Source organism: Branchiostoma belcheri, unplaced genomic scaffold (assembly GCF_001625305.1).
Source record: "Branchiostoma belcheri isolate BF01 breed outbred unplaced genomic scaffold, Haploidv18h27 scaffold21, whole genome shotgun sequence".
In the NCBI taxonomy this organism is placed as follows: domain Eukaryota; kingdom Metazoa; phylum Chordata; class Leptocardii; order Amphioxiformes; family Branchiostomatidae; genus Branchiostoma; species Branchiostoma belcheri.
This window is the reverse complement of record NW_017803602.1, coordinates 2,392,262-2,413,758: the sequence shown is the minus strand read 5'-3', so window position 1 is coordinate 2,413,758 and position 21,497 is coordinate 2,392,262. Positions and strand designations below refer to the sequence as shown.

The following is a 21,497-nucleotide window of genomic DNA, read 5'->3' as shown; positions in this document are numbered from 1 at the left end:
CTTTACTTTACGGCGGGTGAAAAATCCTATCTACCATGACCAGCACCAAGAACAGCGTACTGGCCGTCTTGTCAAAAAATGCGAAATATCTTTAAAACATATCACCGAGTTTGGTCGAAAGAGTCCTTATCCCTTGGGCGGCTTACGTTTTCGGTGAGGGCCGATCATGACCATTTTTGGACTTTCTTTTGAAAGGTCCTCAATGATTCGCCGACTTGATCCTGAGCTCAGGCTTTCACAGCTGGCCGCATCCATCCAAAGGTCAAATCACGGAGCGCCAATCACATACCGCTCTGCCGTACCAGCAGTCAAAACTCTCCAATTCTGTACCGTAAGCCTAGCCCCTCTATAAAGTTTACACTGTTTCCAATGCCATAGTTCTAGTCTTAAAGGCTTCTTGTCGGTTTCGTGCAGTTTATATGACATAGACATAGACATATCTAAAGAAAGTTTTATGCTACATGTGCGTAACTGAAAGTTGATAATAGGTCCTGGATGCTGTTCACTTCACCTCACCGAACTCGCGAATATCTGGCCTTTCTTGATGGTAGCTTCGTGCCGTCGGCAAGATCGTCCACTTCTTCCACTATCACCACTCTGTGCACACATTATTCATCACCTAATGGATTCTTTACATTTTATACTTTACATTTTATACAAAATACCCTGATTTTCTTATGCATTGTGTGGAACATTCCTTGATCCAATTGAACAGCTGCGAAGAGCAGATACCTTTATCCTGTCCACTGGTATGTGCCTGTGAGGTTTAAGGTAATGGGGTTATATTATATATTATACAATTTCTTCTACATTCGTCTGTCACACAGAAGAGTCCATCATCGTTCAATTTCTGTTTTCTAAGGCTCCGTATTAACTTTTTTCATCGGATTTTGTGAATAATGGTTATTAGCTAAGAGCGATTTGCGATAACCTGCTAAGGTCAGACTTAAGTCGGTCCATGCAATGATTCCCTGGTCATGTGTAGCTGTGTATATTTAAAAGCACATCTCATAATCAAAGTGTCGAGTGATGCTTTTCAGCGACTGCAGCCATGCGCCAAGTATACGCTTGCGGGGGTAACCGTTAGTCGATTCTTATGTTGCAATGTGTTTAGAGGACAAGACCTAACACCTAACAAGGCGCACAAGAACAGAGACCGCAGAAAAAAATGCCTTTGGAAGGCGACAAAAATAAATATTCTAATGTGCATTGAATCACAATCAAGCAGTTTCAACGTTTTAAATGTATTTTTTTCACAAACCACATGGCAAACTGGCTTCCCTGTTCAATATGGTTCCATACAAGCTTCATGTCCACTAGAGCGTGGACAACAGGTCCAGGAAATGTTATTGAATGTTCTTACATGTACGTATGAAAAGAACAGAAAATTACGATAAGTTCTGAGAAACGCCAAGCGTCTGACAGGGGTCCTCATCGATCTCCATTTGCCCTATTGCCCTGCAGGCATTAATCATACACTGGTTGAGGCTGATGTGATCGCATTTAAATCGCGGGGTTTCCAGGTCGTTGGTTAGATCAACCCTCTTGTTGACCTACTCTTTAATAGCCTGACCTCGTTTTGAGTTCCTTTTATTTCGTGTATTTGCCTCCGCAACCTTCCTGGCTTCAGCCCATCAATCTTTGAAAAGGGTTTGAAAAGGGCGCCGGGCATCAACTAGAGCCTGCCACGAAGAAACTTTATAGACGAAAATGTCAAAATCATCAGGAAAACACGGTATACTGCAGAATCCATTCGTACAGTACATGGTGCATTCTATAATCGTAATCAGCTCCAGACATTTCATCTGTCTGGTAGGCTTCAACTCGGGTATTGGCGTCAATCAGGACTCGGCAGCACCTTGCATCCGGACTTCGTATTTTATTATGTTGGTTGATGCATTTTATGTACTTTCGGGTCATTCTCCGGTAACGGATGTGATTACAGTCGGACGTTGGAAGCGGACCACCATATGTATTTGCAAGGACGTTCTATGCACCGAATGTCTTCACAATGTGTACTAGTTGGAGAGTGCAACCAAGGTACATGCATTACAACAAAAATGACGTGCACAGTATTGTACGCCACAAAGCCTTTTATTTATCAACTGATCCGGGTTAGCAAACATTCACTATTACTACACCATTACTGAGGGTCAGTCTGTACAGAACGCACATCACGTTACTATGATGTTATAATACACACACAGAATCAGCGTAAAATTACGATTCTTTCTACTCGTGAGTACCATCAGTACTTAGTCACGTGTAGCTTTTGAGGGGATATTCACTATGTCGTCTATGGTAGCTACGTTTGAATGTACGTTTCCTATGGACTCATATTTTGCTGTTTCTACATCAACCACTGTTCACATCATAGGCTTCCTATTTTCTGTTCAGTTACTGTATTGTATATCGATTATGCATACGATCCTCTGTAACAACAAAGAGCAAGGAAGAAATTGTTTTCCCAACTTTTTATGTACAAATACGACCAGAATATGCAAAAATAATTGGACTATTATCCAAGGGACGCCGCTCCCGTGGAACTGGAATGTTTAACTGACACCACTAGTGCTGATGTGTACTTTTACGTGACATCGATACATGCACACACACACACACACAGGTACACACACACACACACACACACACACACACACACACACACACACACACACACACACACACACACACACACACACACACACAAACTCAAACATGTCGTCCCAGTACTAATGCTTCACTGATATCGAACGTGTGCAAAAACATACCTGTGCCGAGTTACGCACAAAAATGTTATTACAGCGATCTCTGCAATGTCATATAAATCCAAAAATCTAGTTCATCGTGCTTTATAAATCTAGTGTTTCAACATTTGACCATTATATCTATATCTACAAGTGCCAAAATAGACGCGCAGCATTTCCTTATCTTGTAGTAGTACTTCGTACCTCAAGAGATGCACATCTATTGATCGATGAGTGCATTTCAAAACATTATAGAAAGACAAAAACGCCAGAGGCATATTGAGAAGGGGTCGACAGTAAGAATGGTTCTGTAAGAAAGTCAAGTCGAATGTAAATGTTGCCAAAAGATGAACGATACAGAAAATGATCTTTCGGCCTCCAGGGAAACGTTCTGGCCTAACGTCATAAATCACATTTCTGATGTTACGACCTGATTCTTATCAGAAAAATCCTCTTGCTACTGTCTGGTTAAATGCAAGACTTTGGAACTATCAGCTTGTAAGTATGATGTAAGACGTTCTTGTTCTTCACCTAGAGAGCGGTGACGGTAACATCGGCTCGCGTCTCCACGATGACGTTAGTGACAGCGGTCATGCGCACACTGCCGTTGCGCGAGGTCGTGGTGTGCACTCCCGAATGGAAATCCTCACTGCGCAGGCGTCGGGTTCGTCTGCTAGGTTCACGCGACTGGGCCCGACTCCGCCTCCGGCACATGCGCCGAAACGATTCCCAACTGTCCTTTGGCAGTATCTTGATGTACTTTGTGATATTACCGTTAAAAACGACGTAGACCACAGTGTTTATGAGGCTATTACTCATAGCGATGGCCTGGGCCATGTAGAACATGTTGGGGCTGGTGGAGATCTTGATGAGGGTGCCGAAGTAGAAGTCCCTCATGACGGCGTACACGTGATACGGGGACCAGCAAAGCACGAACATCACGAAGAGCGCAAACAAACGGAAAGTCTTCTTTCGTGATCGCGACTGGATGCGGTCGTGCGACGCGTTCCGCTGGCCAGGAAACTGTCTGCGCCAAACTTTACAGACAACGAATGAGTAGAACACACTCATGACGACCACGGGGAGCAGGAACTCGCCGATCAGCAGGAAAATGTGATATCCCTTATAGACGTGTTGTAACGATATTGGCCACAGTACTCCACAGTAGACTTTATCACTGCTGGGATACGGAAGTGCGTCAGAATAAAGAACACATGGCACTGCGAACCCGACAGCAACGACCCAGATCACCAGTGATGTCCAACCCACATGGAGGCGTCGTCTTTGGGCGTCTTGGACAACGAAGTATCTGAAATGATGAAAAATCACATGTTAGACTTAGTATATATTGTGCAAATTGCTTCATCGCCTCACTCGGGGCCACGCGTTCAACTACGACAACTCGATGATTTGAATATAAAAAGGTTGCACCTCCCAGCGTGAAGGATATGATTCTTTTATGAAGCCACCAGGCAGCCTCCAGCTCTAATTGATGGGTACCCCGGGTTAAGTGTCCAGAGACACAAGTGGCAATGTTTTGATGCGATGATATCACGTAACTCTAGCACTGATTGGGGGTTAAGGTAGATGCAAGGTTAAGGTATGAAAGGTACCCTTCTTGCCGTAAAGGAGATTGAGCACCTTTTAGCTATGGTTGGTGGATTACTATACAATGAAATAAATTTTGTTTACTAATCATGTACCTAGCTATGATCGATTGGATGGTAATTTCTAATATAGTAGATACCAGGACCCCTCTTAACATTAATCCCACTGGGTCTCTCTAGCTATGGTTGGTTGATTTAATGTTTAGTGAAACAAATAAAGAGTTTGGCGTTTTTGACTAGAGGAATCATGATGATGAATTGGTAACAGAAACTGAATGGAACTGACGCGAAACCTTTCCCCCAACAACATGAATGTCTTTAAACCCCTCTTATTCTTATTCTGATTGACTGTTTTGATGTTTGTATACGACAGATAAAGCGAAAATGTCGCCAATCCCGACTTCGATCTTCAGTCTATTTAGTTCTTGCTCAGTAAACCAAATGCAGACCGTCATCTCACCGTCCTGTGCTTTAAGATCTGATTGACTGGTGTTAAATTACGCTATATACCCCTCCGACCTTCATAATTTAGAGCTTTCATACCTGAGCAGAGCATGTCATACTTGAAGGATCTGGAAGAGTATACGGAAATGATGAAGAAGCAATATGCTACAAGTACCTACTTTCGTTTGCTTATGGGTTGAAAAGTCAGCAAAACTACATTTTTCAATCCCCTCTACATGTCGTTACTTGGCGGATGCACGCTGCACAATGTACCTCCTTGTTTCCCTCCTACGCATCGCCACATGAATGTGAAAAGTCTTCCCAGCTAAGAGCTGATGACGTGTTCAGCGTGGTCGTATAAAGACGCCTTTTATACCTCTGTCGTGATCATGTTTCTGGGAAATGTCATATGAATCCTCTCCAAAGACACCCGAATATCCTTACGAATACTAAAAGACAATTTCTAAGCACTATAATCTTTCAATCACTCCTGTACCAATGACAAACTTGGTCTCAGTTACATGATTACGAGCACCTGAATTCACCTTTTGATATTTCAGAATCTATTTTTATGCCGTAAAAGTAACTAAGGCTAAGACACATGCTTTGAAGTAAATGTAGGTGATCTGTGTATGATACATGTTTATAATGTTATGTGCGCGACGTATACGTACTTATCTTTGAAATAAAACTACACAAATAAGACATGTATGCAACTAATGATATCTAAGGTCACAATGCTCAACCCGGGGCATACTGTGTTCGAATTCAGGCAAACATAAACATAAAAGTCCTGTTTGCTGACAACTACGTTGCGAGAGGTTGATACCACAGACTGTTATAAAATGAAACAACAGGAGATAATTTGCATCATCCTTGTCTTGATTTGTCTAACTTCTGTTTCCTTTTTGACATAAAAATGTCTTCACTTATTTGCTTATCAATCAATAGTTCGTGCTTTATATATATAAACCTGCATTTCTCTTGCAGTCTCTTAGTGTCACTAACGAAAGGTAGTGAATGCTACCTGAAACGTCTGACCGTTTCCAAAATCATATCCAGTTGCTTGAGTAACTTTTTTTGGGCGTAGCTAACCTTCACCGACGTGTTTTATTGAATGTATATAAGTACTCCAAATTCAATTCCCTTACTTGTGAAAACGCTTTTAGCAGTGATGTCTAGGTTAAAACGTTCTGTGTGACGCATGTACAAGAGATTTATGGATGCATCTGATGGTTTGCGGCAATCGTTCACGGTGCATCTCCTCGGGTTGCCGCCAGCAGACATCATCGTACGTCGGCGCCACTGTTTTCATTAAATGGCATTTTGGTAAATGCAGGTACTAACTAAGCTATTATCATACTAAAGCTATTGGTTATAGAACGTACAGCGCCAAATACGCTAATACATGCAGCACACGCGGCTCTCATTAAATCCAAAGTTCCAAAGTGATACGTGAGGTGGAGTTGTCTTTAAATTCAAAGTTCCACACTAATACGTGCAGTAGCGCTCATTAAACCCAACGTCTCAAACTAATACGTGCGGTGGAGCTGTCATTACATCCAAAGTTCCAAACTGGCAAAGACTATCTTTTGAGCACAGAAAACCAATAGAAACAAACATATTGAACGCCTATATATAAATGATTGCGTTGCTAAAACTGCACTAATTCAGTTCTAAACTATATCTCACATGGGTCTGTGTAATAATTAATATTCACTGTCTCTCTACATGGAAATACAGTCTCCACATCAAACGCGACGAAATGTCATTGACACCTATTTATGCTCAGGTTCATAACAGCATTGCTTGACAGCGTGGAAAGCTTTTATTTTGTCGGATGAACTTATATTGATATACATATGAATAGGCACGATTTTGTCGCCAATGAAAAGTACGTAAAGACAAATGTAAACGGCGGGAGACAGACGCCACCGGGTCCTGTTTTTCCTGTTGAATATTTCCTGGAGGAACCCTTGACAAGCAGGGTGCAGGTCCGTGACCAAACACGCGACAGTAGGAAGCCAAATCACGTAGGAAGCTACCCCGGGACCTTAACGTGTGATTAACGGTCTCATTAAAGGTGCTGACTGTGCGTGCGTGCGTGCTGGTCTGAAGTGTTGTTTCTTCGTGGCAGATGTTTTAGAAGCTAAGATGGTAGACGTCAAATTTTGGATTTCCCATCCTCCAATTAGTGACACTAAAACCACTACTCTTCCCGGGGTCTTATTACATACATTGTAAAATACAAACATTATAACTACTATTTACGTTCACTTCTAACTACTTTGGAAAAAAGTTGTCTTACTAACATTTGTCATCTAATGATAATTTTATTACGTATATATGATAATATTATTAATCATTCATTGATGAATTAATAAATTCATGATAATACGTTAGAGATAATTTCCTGTAGCAAGTTTGTCTTCAAAATTTGGATACGGAAGAACTTAAATGACAATGTAACACGCAATGTTGGCTACCTTCTTTTTAAAAGCATCATTCACGTCTTGTCAAATTCTTGCCACTGGCAAAGTTCCGTGAAATATTATACTGTAAATGAGGTTTCCGTATTTTACATATACCATCGTTACCCATTCATCATTCCCAAAATAAAACCTGCATGTACGAAAACAAACACAGGGTTATTCTCCTAGGGCTACCAGCGGTTGTCTCTTCCTGCCATTAGCGCAGTGCGACATGATCTATCTACCGTGGCCCAGAGGCAGCCTACCAGGGGAGTGGATGATGTAGAGAGGTCAAACCTACGCCGCGTCGGTACACTAAGGTGGTTTCCAGACAAACCTTCGCACAACAGAAAGGTGCATGAGCATTTATCGCATGCGTCATGTTGCCAAACCTTGAACTGGTTAGATCCAGTTGCACCGTACTCTGTCATCTCTACCATCGGTGTGTTCAGGCTATAAACAACAATATAGGATTTGCCAATTACTTATTTCCACCTGTACTAATGCACTGAAGGTATTTATAAACTTGCTTTCTAATATTTCCAATGTGGGCATTCTTTAGCTCAGCTAATCTTGTTTTTCTGCGCCTTTGTGAGTTCCATGCACGTCATGATGAATAGCTGATATCATCTGGTGAAGTCAAACGCGCAGCAACGTAAATCCTGACAATCAATTATTACGGCAAATCAGCTAAGCCGCTAATCAACGTTAAATTAAATTCTGTCAGAAAGGGCGATGACAAGTGAGCAGCTCACAGTAAGCACCAATGCTCGGCGGAGAACCTGGAAGGGAAAACAGCTAAGTTGGCTGAATAAGAGAGAAACGTGCAGCACAGTCCAAATCCATACCCGAGGGCTAGTTGCAAGGACATAGAACATGAATAAAAATAATGGTAAGCAATAAAGATAACAATAGAATTATACGACTAAATGCACTAATGCTACTTCAATTAATAAGAGAGACGTAAAACAGAATGACGTTACGAAGGAATCATTGCTGTTGGGCGTTACCTGTCAGTATTAATTACAATCCTAACGGCGCCACATCACATATCAACGTGCACCTGGGTGTTTCACGCTGACAAGACTAAATTCCTACCAGAAGTGATCACTTAAGTTGTTCGCCCACGTGTGCATCACAATGTCCCTTCAGGACAGACCGGCGCCTCTGATTCTGACTTTTCTACAACCCCACTCCTTCTTTTGTCACTGGCATGTCGTATTCTATTATCTTTATAGAGGGACATCATTTGCAACGCCTCCAGGTGGCAATATACACAAAAGCAAAATAAAAACAAGAGTCTGTGGGACATAGACTTCCGTGATGGTGTTTGATACCCTCTTTCTACTACCGACAGGCCAAATCACACGACTAATCCCTCTAAAAAATCTTGATTCATAGGTGCGAAGACGCAGACCTAAACAAAGTTGTTCAAAGTATGAAAGTTGTAAAAAAGGCTCTTGCAACATTTCCTCATAACTTGTCTAAATATGGCCCTGATTTGCATTGTTTATATTGAATAAACTCAATTTTGAAATGTCTCTGATGAGTTAGGGAATTCTGTTTTTTCTGATCAATTATGCAAATCAGAGCCTCATTTACATAACTGATGCCTATCGATGTTCCCCTCTATTTCAGTTACATATGCACATGTTTCACGGCGTAGTCATATCTACAATACAAGAAATATTGAAATTACATGGCGAGTTTCCCCGGCTTTTCTGATTGACGTCATGGGAAGCGACTTTACAAGCAAAACGAGATCCGTTCTCCACAGTAAAATGTTAATCAATCGAGCAATGAGCCCTCCTGATGCCTGAGCCAAAGCAGTTGAGCTGGATTGAAGAATCAACAGATGTTTAATTCTAGATAAACCATTTGGAGCAAATGAATATCGCAGACGGGTTTTAGTGCTTGTATTACATGTTGCCAGCCTTTGCTGTACGTCAGCGAGTTTCCTCGAGCCTAGCGGAGAAATCTGGGATTCTTTTCTTCGATCTGCTTTTTAGCTCTTTCGAAAATGTTGCAGAATACTTGACGCACAACACACGCAATAAACCGTATACTAGCTGGTGCATCGATCCCTTGGAACAAAACATTAGATGTAAAACGGTTCAGTTAAGGCACAGGGCGGCTATTCTGATATTTCAAGGGTATCCCGTCTGCCCCATGAGGTCTTGTTAACGTGAGGGATATCCAGTATTTGAGGTCCTACCCTATCAAAAAGAATTACGAATAGGGTTACACGCCGGTTACTTTATATGGTAATACAGAAAGCCATAGAGGCCCCGTGGCGCGTATCTGGGAGATGGTTAATGACACCCTGGGACTGTAGGAGCAAGGACACTGCAAATTCGTTTACTTCTCCTTTGTAATATGACATTCAGACGTGCGGAGCTAATTAGCGGACGTGTGAGCTAGCCGGACACTCAGGGAGGGTTTGCTGCTTCAGGGTAGTTTGACCTGAGGTAATGAAGGAACTGTCATATTTTTTTTAAGTGTGTGTTTGTTTTCCTGGTTACCATACCATGGCGCTGGCTGTTTGCCAATGGATGACATCGATTGCACATGACATTCCCTGAGTCAATGCTGCGATATAAAAAATTATCTAAATGGAGTTCTTTAGCAAACGAGTAAACCTTATAATCATGATGGCCGTTAATCAGTTCTCCAAGATATCCTTGTAGGAATTGCGTCAGACAAGTCACAACATGACTTTTGGATAATGTAGTATTTAGAATATATTGTTGCAGTGATCAAGCACCTTGACCGTCACGATATAACGGGAACAATGGCATAAAGGAAAATATGCATATAGCTTACAGCGATTATTTTCATTCAAAGTACATACAATCCAACTGGGAAACTAAAACCAATACCCAGTGATAACCAATGACTAAAACCATGATTAGGTTAAGGATGCATGCATAATTAGCTACCTTACACACCAGGTATCGTCATAAAAATTAGAAAATCAAAGCAGTGTTTTGAACCCCAAAGTTCAAGCGCTAATCAAAACAAGAGTTCCACGATCTCATACCTTCGCCAAATGATGTTAACCCTTGCGGGTGACGAATTATACAATTTTAATCATTGATTTTGTAAATAAGAGCCTCATTTGCATGGATTATATCAGTTGATCATATTCTCCATCCAATGACAGTCTTATCATAACAAAAAGGCTATTATAGCACTTCCTCATAAATTATGCAAATGAAGTCATGATTTGAATGAATTATGTTTATTGATCACTGAATAAATTATGTTCACCTTCACTTAACTTCCAAATGTGGCAAGTATGAAATTCGGGGTGCAGCAGTTACAACTATGAAATTATAAAAATTTGCCATTAATTATGCAAATTAGTTCCTCATTTACATAATCTATATCCTCAGATGTTTTTTTTCGTTCTCAAGTAGATGTCACAAGTGTTTCATAGTTCTATTATCGAACAAAGCAGATTTATAGAATTTCCTCATTAATTATGCAAATTAGCCCCTGATTTGCATAATTGCCATCTTATTATGTCAAGCATCACTTCAACTACCTACATACCAAAAATGAAGACAATACGTCAACCGGTTCTTGAGTTATCGTCCTTCTAATTTTTTCAACAAATGCTCCTGCAGTTCCAGAACAAGGAGCTAGGGGACCCAAACCCATGTCACTTCTTTCCTACCCCAAGAGCTATCTACCAACCAAAATTCGTGACCCTAGCATGTCCAGAACATGGAAGTTAAGCTGCAGTACCTAGGAAAGCCGTAAGGGGGCCCAAAATCTAATCATTTCTAGGTCTCATGAAGACCTACCCACCTACCAAGTTTCATTCCAATCCATCAACTGCTTCTCGAGTTATTTTGCTAAACCACACACACACAAACACACACACACACACACACACACAGACAAACGCTACTGAAAACATAACCTTCTTGGCGAAGGTAATTATAGCGCGCATTTGCGTCAAAGGTCTTTGCGAAATACGCAAGAAAGAAACCATCAAAATATGATGGCATTTCGCAAGGGCCACAATGGGCCATGCTTAGTACGACTTCATCACACCGTAACAAATGAATCTCCACTGCGCCACAGAAAAGCTTAATAAAAAAGATACAAGTGTTGAAATACCTTAATGGTTTGTCTCACATAGGAAATGTGATTTGGAAAATAGTCACAGAGCGCCGATGTTATCTTGTCCCATGGCGTATTGTTTAAGAATTCAATCTAGTTGTGGGGTTGACCGGAACGGAACGAATCGTCCAAAAGCATGAAGCAAATACATAAAGCAAAACCATAAGGCAAAGGTTGAGGCAAGTAAGCAGCCAAATAGCTTCTTTCAACCCATCCTTTGCGATTTAAACTTCAACTGTGGCTCTGATCAATAAATAAAGACAATGTTGAAGAAACTGGCCTCCAAGATGCGACATTCTTCGGACCTTGAAGTATCTTTGAAGAGTGAAAACATGATTCCTTTTTCAGCAAGAATATCAATCATATGTAGAAAAACTGCATTACAGCATTTGTCATATCTGTTATGCTGCCGCTGTGGGGCTAACAAAACAATTTATTTTTGACAGAGTCGAATTACCGAAAATAACGCTCCAGTGAGCTCAGCCTAATATTGCTGACAGGCTTACAAACTTCTGACAGTTGGATTTGGCCAAACACTCACACACAGAGCCAGCGTCATCATAACATGTAACCAAACGACAAGGTGGGTCTTAAGCTTACTTCATATAAAGAATTCGAGACAGATTTAATCATTAGCCAATATCTACTTTCCAATACCCCACGTGCGTCAAAAGAAGATCAGTCTTTATTAATGATATCTTCTTCTACAGATACTATAATTATGACGTCAGGATACTACAGTTTCATAATCCAAAGGCATGACAAAGGTAGAATTCAACATAATCTTGTCAAAAGTCTTTCCAAAATTGAAAATTAGTTTGTCTCGGTACTTCACTTTTCACTTTGGCCATTACATCCTGATATTCCTAATATATTCGATAAGTATTAGGATAACAAGATGACATGAGATATGACATGACATATTTGCTCTGAGAGCATCAGACGGAGGCCATAGTTCAAACAAGTCACATGGCGCCGAGTCTGTCTTCATATCATTGAATGCAGTTGGGTTTTAAATGAGACTACTATCAGACCAGTTGATTGAGCTTCAGGAAGATGACGCAAATGAAAAATAACTAGTGCAGAATCAGAAAAGTTTGCTTCCAAAGTCCTTTAGGGTGACATACAGAAGTCTAATTGAAAGTCTAATTCTCCGCTGGCCAGCTTCCAGCCCAGGAAACCATGCCTTCTCTGAACTCTCCCTCATAACTCTCCCCTCAGAGCTGTTGGACTGTAATCATCAGACCGGGACATTAGGGACTGATTTCAAGACGTGAGTTCCCAGAAGGTCAGATTATGAACGATGGAGATTAAATAAAGAAGACAAATTTTACCCTAAAGGTAATATCTAACGAAGCCAGCCACATTAATATACGATATCTGTCCTATATTTCCCAGTATAAAGTTGTTCCAACGAGCCTTGGTTGTTCGTATGGTATATTAGTTTCTGGTTGACTGATTGCCAAATGATATGAATTCTAGATGATGTTCCCTGTCAGAAGCCGAGTCCCCACGTGAAATGTACCATAGTGTCAAGGACGTCTATAACGTAACATAACAAACGGCAGGATGGAATCTTCAGGATGACACTAATCATGTCTCATGTGGATCAGGGAACTAAGAACTTGGGCTGGACCGGTGGAACATTCAACAGAGGTATAATGATTATTGTAGATAACCACTGTACATTAACCATTGGTTTGGTGTTGTACGTCATAAGGAGTACACATTTGTACTTGATAAGAAAAGGGAATTATTATATATGCTGAAAGTGAAGAAACAGATAGGCACATCGCGATGGCTCCATTAATACAAAACGTGCAACATTCTTCACAAGCCATTCCAAATAATTTCCAAACTATCCAATGAACAAGGCACATGCAATTAAGACTTTTATGTTAATACCTATGATTAATTAACGCATTTAGAAGACTATACACATTGGGGATCATTGTACACACCTTTCTGTTAAATTCTCTGTTTAGTGTTAAAATGTACATGTACAAAACGGTATTTAATGCTTTAAACCGAGTATTTCTCTAAATCGAGTATAAAAACGTCTCTCTCTGTAGTAGTCCCTAAAATTGCAATGGAGGCCGGGCATCCTATATAATAACACAGCAAGCTAGGGCGGATTGCCTATACGATGGACGTGCCCAACACAGAATACCTGATTCAAGAAGCGGTGAAAATAACACAGTGCCTTAAAGCGCTCGCGAGAACTGACAGGAAGACAGTCATTTTCAGTCTCTTCCAATAGGTTGAATAACAGCTGTTGGTGCAATTTGTTCCTAACTTCATGGGGATATTTTCTTTTTAGTTCTCAAACTATGTATTAGACTTCCAAGTCAAAACCCATCTTTAGCTCCAAGTCCTCTAATTCCATTCTCGTGAAGAGGAGGCAACTTCAAATCACAGCAAACTTTTGGACATTCTTCGTAACTCCAAAATATGCAATCTAAAAGACCATTACGTGTGGGAAATTAGTTTATTCTATCTTAGTACAATCTTGACCACGGGGGTTGGCAAGTGTGTGGTGGTCTATCGCGGTAATGGCTTCTTTGGTCAGACCGCTCCCCGAGCAAGGTTAATTATCATTAGTCGGAAACTTCGTAACTTCACGCACATGTTCTTCGGTTCTGATGATTTTGCACTAGGATGCCAGCTGACATTAGAAGGAAATCCCGCTAATTACCATTCTCATGAACACAATTAAAAGTAGAAAACTTGAAGAATTCCTACAAAAAAGATAACTGCAAAAGACGTTATCTAAAAGATCATTTCATGTGAGAAATTAGCACAGTCTATCTAACAACGATCTCAGCTGTTGGAGTTGTCAGCTGTGAGCTCCATCGGTAATGGTTTCTTTAATCACCAGACCGTTCGCCGAGCACGGTTGGCAAGATTATAAATAAACCTGTCTCGTCAGCCAGAAATTCATCGTAGGAAGGCAGAATCTACATGTACTGCAATGTCTGTTATCGACAAAACGTCACGTAGGTAAGGAAAAAATGACATTTGCTTCCTTCCAATGTCTATAGCGACTGACAGGAACACGGTAATTTCCGAGTCATTTACAAGTGGCACTACTACAATAGATAATTGCTGCTGCTGTCGCCCACTTAATGTTCATAACTACCGGTGGATATTCTCTAAATCTTATAACTACGCGGTGCTGCATCTCAATAATGGCTTCTGGAATTCTCTTAGAACAAGGTTGTTATGATTATAGATAAACCGGTCCGATGTAACAGACATTTATCGTGAGAAGGCAGAATTTAGCGCATCACCATCACAATTCCATCGTAGGCAGAAGTGCAATGTCGATTATCGACACACAAAGCGTCGACTAGACCAGGAAAATGTTATCAGGTTTCCGCATAACGTCTACTGTGACTGACAGGAAGACTGCATAACACCATGTAATTTCGTGAGTCATTTCTGCTACAATAGCCGCTGCCGTGGGCTCAGCTTCGTACGTTCGCCGGCTCTAATAGCTATGTGTTAGGCTGCCACGTGAAAGTTTTTCAATAGGAAGGCAATCCGTCTGGGTCCGGTTCCCAAGAAAGATAACTGAAACCCACAGCTTAATTGTAATCACGTAGCCCCGAAATGAAATTTTTAATTGTCATTTCTTGTGATTAAATAATTAGCCCATTCCACTTTCAAACGATCTTAACTGTCAGAATCGGCAGGTGTGTGGTAATACAGGCGGTCTGGCCGCTCTAGTTACATAGCAAAGTTTCAAACTGGTCTGGCTGGGCTGCCAGAGAAATTAAAACTAAGCAGAATTATGGCCATATCGGTTATTGACCTACAATTAAAATACATCAAATGAGTCAGGAAAAAAGTTCCAGTATTTCTATCTAAACAATGATCTGTAACACACCAGTATTGCATCCAAATTAACTCTAAGTTATATATTCCATCGATCACCTCTGCAATGTCATAGTCTTTTGAGACTAACTGACAGAGATACCTTGCATATTATCTGCCAAATCACCATAACGTTAACAGTACTAGAGATGTAAACCGACCTCACCCAATACTTTTAAATCCATGCGAGTAATAAAACTTGTACAGTGGTTCTTTTCGTTACCCAAAAACCTTGAACGAGTCACAAGTCCCCCATCCTGAGTTTTTCTGGGTCGGTATTTTCGACACCCAGAGAAGAAATAACCCAAAGACTATTATTTACGTTTCTTGAAGATGGCAACTGTACACGTACTGAATGCACTGTTGACGAGGTTGACCTTCATAATGAACAAACGAAAAAGGAATTTTCTATTTGAATTTGAATTTGTTTCAATGACGAATATTTGCGGACACTACATCTTGATGAAGGAACGCATACCTACGCTAAGCTGGCGGTAACGAAGTTTAGGTACGCCCGTTGGTCCATGCTTCATTTCAATTAGGAATAAATACACGCTATAATTAAAAATAATGCCACAAAGGGAAGACTTGATTATTTGCCTCTGATATTTTTCATTACATTCAAAGGAAATTATTAGTAAGAAAACATAACCTTCTTGGTGAAGGTAATAAGGGTAATAAACGTTATACTAGTATTTGTTGTACTCACCGGTCGATTGCTATGGCTAGCAGGGCGTGAGTGGACACGTACAGGGACACGAAGGTCAGGAAGTTGACCACGGCACACATAGCCGGTCCGAAGAGCCACTGCTCGCTGTGGATGACATGGTAGTCCATGTTGAAAGGGAGGCATATCATGGCTACCAGGAAGTCTGACAGAGTCAGGTTGCCTATGAGAAGGTTGGTGGTACTACGGGTCTGTTTGTAGTAAAGAAGCACGAAGAGGAAGAGGAGATTGCCGATGCCGCACACCAGCATGATGAGGCTGTAGAGAATCCCTATCACCACCACCGCGCCATCCACTGAACCCGGCGGGTCTTCCTCAAACGTCGTGCGGACTAAGTTGCGATAAGCTTCCGACGAGTCGGTGTCGTTGGAGCGCAACAGAGCTCGATAGGCCTCGATCAGGACATCCATGTCAAAGTCAAGGAAGAAATCACCCATAGAGATGTTAAGCTTTCTGTCTTTCGAGATAGATGGTTCACTTGCGCTCATATTCTTGTGATCAACTATCCCAGAGTACTGAATACACAGCACACACAACCCTCGCAGGCAACGTCATTGGACGGACGTCCCCCTTGTGAAAGCTTTGGAACCGGACCTGTCAAGCATTTGATGCGCAAATATTGCCAAAGTGCTGACAGCGACCTCAATAGGGACCACTCTCTTTCTTGGCCGTCTGCCTCAGCTTCAGTTCTCTGACAGTTTGCCAGCCGTCCTCGTCAACGAATTCCCTAGCGCCTATTGAGAGAAATGCAGGCTAAGTTATGAATCCACTGCCGTCAAGTGACGCAGCAAATGCAGCGCAAGTATGGACGTAACTTAGCAAATAATAAAGGAGCAAGGCGGAGATCTTACCTGAAACCCAGCGGCTTTATTCCGATGGACGAGTTACGACCAATCCGTGCTGTAAGCCTGTGCTTGTAGTGGTGTCATGAGGGAGCAATATTTTTCCCTTGACATCGTACTAATCGAAACAACGCACAGTTACTGTAGCTCTTTGAAGAATCGCAAACGGCACCCCTAAGGGCAGTGGACATCCACATGAAACGCCTTTGCTACCCGTGGGAGTTGGTATCTCGCTTTTCAGTGCTTTGTTCAGGCGATGGGAATGACGTTTTCTATCCTCTAATCACATCCTGTTTACCACAGGCTGCTTTTGGAAGTTCGATAAAAGGGAGGAATGACAAAGAGAATCCTGTGATCTGAGATCGTGTGATCGTGTATTTGTAGATCTGAATCTAGAAACTAACACTTTTAAACCCCTATCTGTCCCCGTTAACGAGAAATGGGCGTTATTCAATTATTGTGCAATTAAGTCATTGTATGATGTCTTTCAAAGCACACTTGAACATCTGCGCAAGTAGGCCTGTTTCATTGGCGGTCTTGAACAATGATCACTTAGATCACAATCCAGCCCGGTGTTGAGCCAAATCCTAGAGCTGCCACATACGTGAGAGGGTTAGGATTAGGGTTCGGGTTGGGATCATTGTTCCGGGATGGGGTTAGACTTACGATTAGGGTTAGTTTAGGTTAGGTTTAGTCTCCCACATCACGACCAACCCCCTCCCACCCCTTGTTTCATGTATATTGGAAACCCCCTAGTGTCGGAGTCATGTAGTTGGCAGTGTCATGCATTTTGGCTTGACACCTGGGCCCGACCGTACCGAGCTTCTAGGAACGAAAAGTATATAAAAGACAAGAAACACAAAATAAGTTAAAAAAACAACCTTGGCGACTATTTGTGCATGCTGTTGATATCATGATATGAATTCTTAATTCTTCGTTCACGCAAACAGCACACTCCTATACCCAGCGCGTGCACTGCTGTGCCACCTTCCTGGCTTGACCAATCAACTGCCAAAATCAACTCCCACCCACCACGCGTCGCTACTTGGACAAACATACACACAAACTCATAACTCAGCCACCCAAAACAATACTTCCGTACCCTTAATGAATCTGCTCAGAGTTCTTTGACTGACTGTGACCTGCCGTACCATCAGGTATTGTGGACTGTCCTGTGTGTTATCCTGGTAGACCAGAGAGGGAGTGATGAGGGGTGAATGAGGTGAACTGAAAACCATCATTTACGGAGCGGCAAATGTTTGCCGGGAAATCGATTCCGAACCGTTTTGTTCATTCAGGGGTGAAAATGGAGAGGTGGAACCACCACACTGCCAATATTTCCGCCCAAAATTCGAAGGAGTTGTTGTTCTTGACCTTTCCCATGTCTGACCATGACCTTGCTCGATCCACGGTTCAATGATGCAAATGAAATTTAACCGCGATCTCGTATTGCCCCCCCCCCCGCCTATGAGTGCAGCAGCTAAGCTAGCTCTGACAGGGCAGTGTTATCGTGTCTGACATGGAACTCATTAACAGAATTCACAGCCTCCTTCATGTTGTTCTGATTGTATTTGATTTGTATATATTGAATTAAAAGCATACGAATATGATCATATTTTGGCTGCACAGCGGTTGTTAAGATAAAAAAAGATTTATTTGGAACTACTTTCAACTTAATGTCTGAATGACTCATCGCTTTCATTTCTGAGGCACCATATCCAATTTAGCTAATCCGCTTACGTACCTTCGACTGGTAAAGTTATGACAGATATCCAATGGTAAAGTTGGTTTGAGCGAGCTTTCACCGGTTCTACATGCTATGTTATTATAGCGTTGTCTTTCTAAATTCTCTATGACTTTTAAAACACTGTTGACATTTTAAAATTTATCTCAAAATAGCACATATGAACTAAATCTCAAAACTGTCTTAAAATGTACTTATGTGTCTTACCAAAGTAAATGAATTATCTACCTACCAAGCCTTTTTTCCAATTAAAACAATCAATCATGATTCCGCAAGTCTGGATCCCTTTCTGATAAAGCCTTTAGAGCGTCTATGAAATAACTTGCCGGTGCACGGCTCAAGAAACTACGTAATTTATACCTTGATTGTGCATATAAACATTTACCATTACTATCATGGCTCATGGCATGCATTTCTGTAATACCCCATTTCCACTGAGACCACGACCGCTGAGCGCCCCAAACTCTCGTTGGTTACTTCAAACACATTTCATCGATCAAAAATGTGATTTGTAAGATTCGTGTGTTTTGTTTGTCTTCTAAATCGTTCTTTTACATCGTGCACCACATTTAGTTCATTAATACATAGACCATAGAAATATAATTTTGGTCTCCATCTAGTGGAGGGGGTGGGGGTGGCTAGCTTCAACTTGCCAAGAAATACGACCTTGCCCAGTTGTGAGAAACAGCCTCCAGTTTACTTCCGGAATTCCAGTTTAATTCCGGACCAACATCCATATCTCAGCAACCTTACATCTAAATGTGCTAATATCGTAAACTACAGGTAAAAAAACAGGTAAAGAAATACATATACGTAGCAGCCATCGATGGCCCCTTAGGGATTAACCAGAGTCCTCCAGTTTCCAGTGTGCAGAATTCTGCAGACGTTTCCAGGAATTCGGCAGAATTCTGGCTCCAGTTCTAGAATTCTGCAGTATTGGATTAATTAAAAATCCCCAAGGGGTCCTCGAAGGCTGCTATGTATTTCATGCATAATTCTTACCTATAATTCATGATACAAACTGTATTAACGTGCCCATCTAGATGTAAGGTTGCTGAGATATGGGAATTAGTCCGAAATTAAACTGGAGGCTGTTGAGAACAAATAGAAATTGTTTAGTTGAGAGAAACGTGTTTGAAAGAGGATTATACTCTTAACGGGAGCCCCAAAGTTTCATATGAAAGAAGTAGCTATAGCTCTGCCTCTGGTCCATATTCAACCACAGTGAGCCCGGCGTAGGCGTCTTCAGACTGATGTCAGTAGGGTTTCTGGAATGGATCATACGAAAGGAGGGCAGGACCTACCCAGAGGATTGTCCTCAACTAATGGAACATCAGTCGTTCACGAGAGACCATACGTTTCTTCAGTGTTCCAGATCAAAGTCAAGTCTATCTTGGGTCATGTATCAGCGCACACCTCGGGCATAAGAAAGGCCGCTAGTTGGAAATTCACGCTTTAGTCCAGCGCCAAGTTCTGTAACAGTAAGATATTTATCCAAAACATAAAAATGGTTTTAATGTATATTGCAAAAAGTTCTCTCACTTTCTAAATCAACTTGAGGCAAGCTTTGATATGTATCTCTAAATGATAGTGGCTTTTAAGGCAGCTCGTACAAGATGCCTTCACACGTGCCGATGTCTTATATCTTCTGTTCACAGCGACCATATTTCTCCAGTGAGGCCAGCACTTGTCACCTCCACGTATTGATCAGCATGAACCACAGGAGCACTGTCCTCACCTTGTAGCCCCTGCGCTGTATTGAAGTAATAAATACTAGAGGAAGACTGTTGGCTTGAAAACCCCTTCAAAGGGTCCCAGACGTCGCATTTTCCCCTCACAGGCTTGGCCTGTTGCTTATGCTATTAACCCCTGTTTGTGCTAAGCCTTGGAAATTGGACCCACCGAAGCAGGCTTCATGTGGCACCGTCTGGACGCACATTGAAACCACCTCGATCTCACACCACCTTCGGGTGATAGTTTCAAGCGGATTTGAGAGACTTCTGTCTGAATTTTTCACTTGAGCCGATTTAATTTGCATATCAACCCGATCATGGATCACAGGGAAGCACACATAAACAAGAACGAGTATGTTGAGGTGGCCAAGAAATGCCATATGAAAGCGTGAAAGCAGTACCGTACAAAGATAGAAAAGCTTGAAAGATGTACGCGACCACAACAGCGCCAAAACCTGTTGATTCCTGACGTACGGAGGACTCCAGCTTAGATTACGGCTTTTGATCAAACCGCAAGGACTGTAACTCGCACCGACTTGCAGTTGGACACGATTTCGAAGATTCGCGCGTCACACGAATCAGTTGTGAGGTGTGCGACTTACCTGAACCTCGTAATTTGCAAGGCTTAGTATGAATAGGGCTTAATGTCGAAAATAAAATTGTTTTCTATTGTGGGTTTTTATTGTGAGAGAGAAAAACATCACGATCATAAGATTTCAAATCCCGTGTTATGAAATCAACACAGGTGTATCAATGATCTTTGAGATCTTGTGATAACTGATTGTCTTTGATTATCACGTCATCAGTAATTTTCTTTGACGCATTTTGAATGAACACATTGATTGGTGGCACAAGGAAGGATTAAAACTATTTGATTGATCTACATGACAATCGCATTCATAACATCGTGTTAAGGTCTCATTATGTCAAATCAAATCATAGCTGTCCGAGGCAATTAGCTTCGTCTTCAAAGGATCTTGTGATAGCCGATTGTCTTTGATGGCCATGTTGACAGTAATGTTGCTCACACATTATGACTGAACACAGTGATTGATCTAAGTGATGATCATTAGCCTCCTTCGCAAACTTCTGAGGCGGCGGCGTTAATTTTTTTTCGGGGAGCGACGCGAGTTACTCGTATGCCGCGAAGCTGTTTTGCCGCCGAGGGACTTGCA

General features: G+C 41.6%; 1 protein-coding gene across 1 annotated transcript; it reads right to left on the bottom strand.

Annotated features, from left to right (window-relative positions):
• Window positions 1–2,661: 2,661 nt before the first annotated feature.
• On the bottom strand, window positions 2,662–16,578 carry LOC109469745 (prokineticin receptor 2-like). The gene is made up of 2 exons (XM_019768329.1): window positions 15,986–16,578; window positions 2,662–4,056 (listed from the first exon to the last, which is right to left on the bottom strand). The coding sequence occupies exons 1-2, from the start codon at window positions 16,489–16,491 to the stop codon at window positions 3,279–3,281; spliced, it is 1,284 nt and encodes a 427-aa protein (XP_019623888.1). The 5' UTR covers window positions 16,492–16,578; the 3' UTR covers window positions 2,662–3,278.
• Window positions 16,579–21,497: the final 4,919 nt, after the last annotated feature.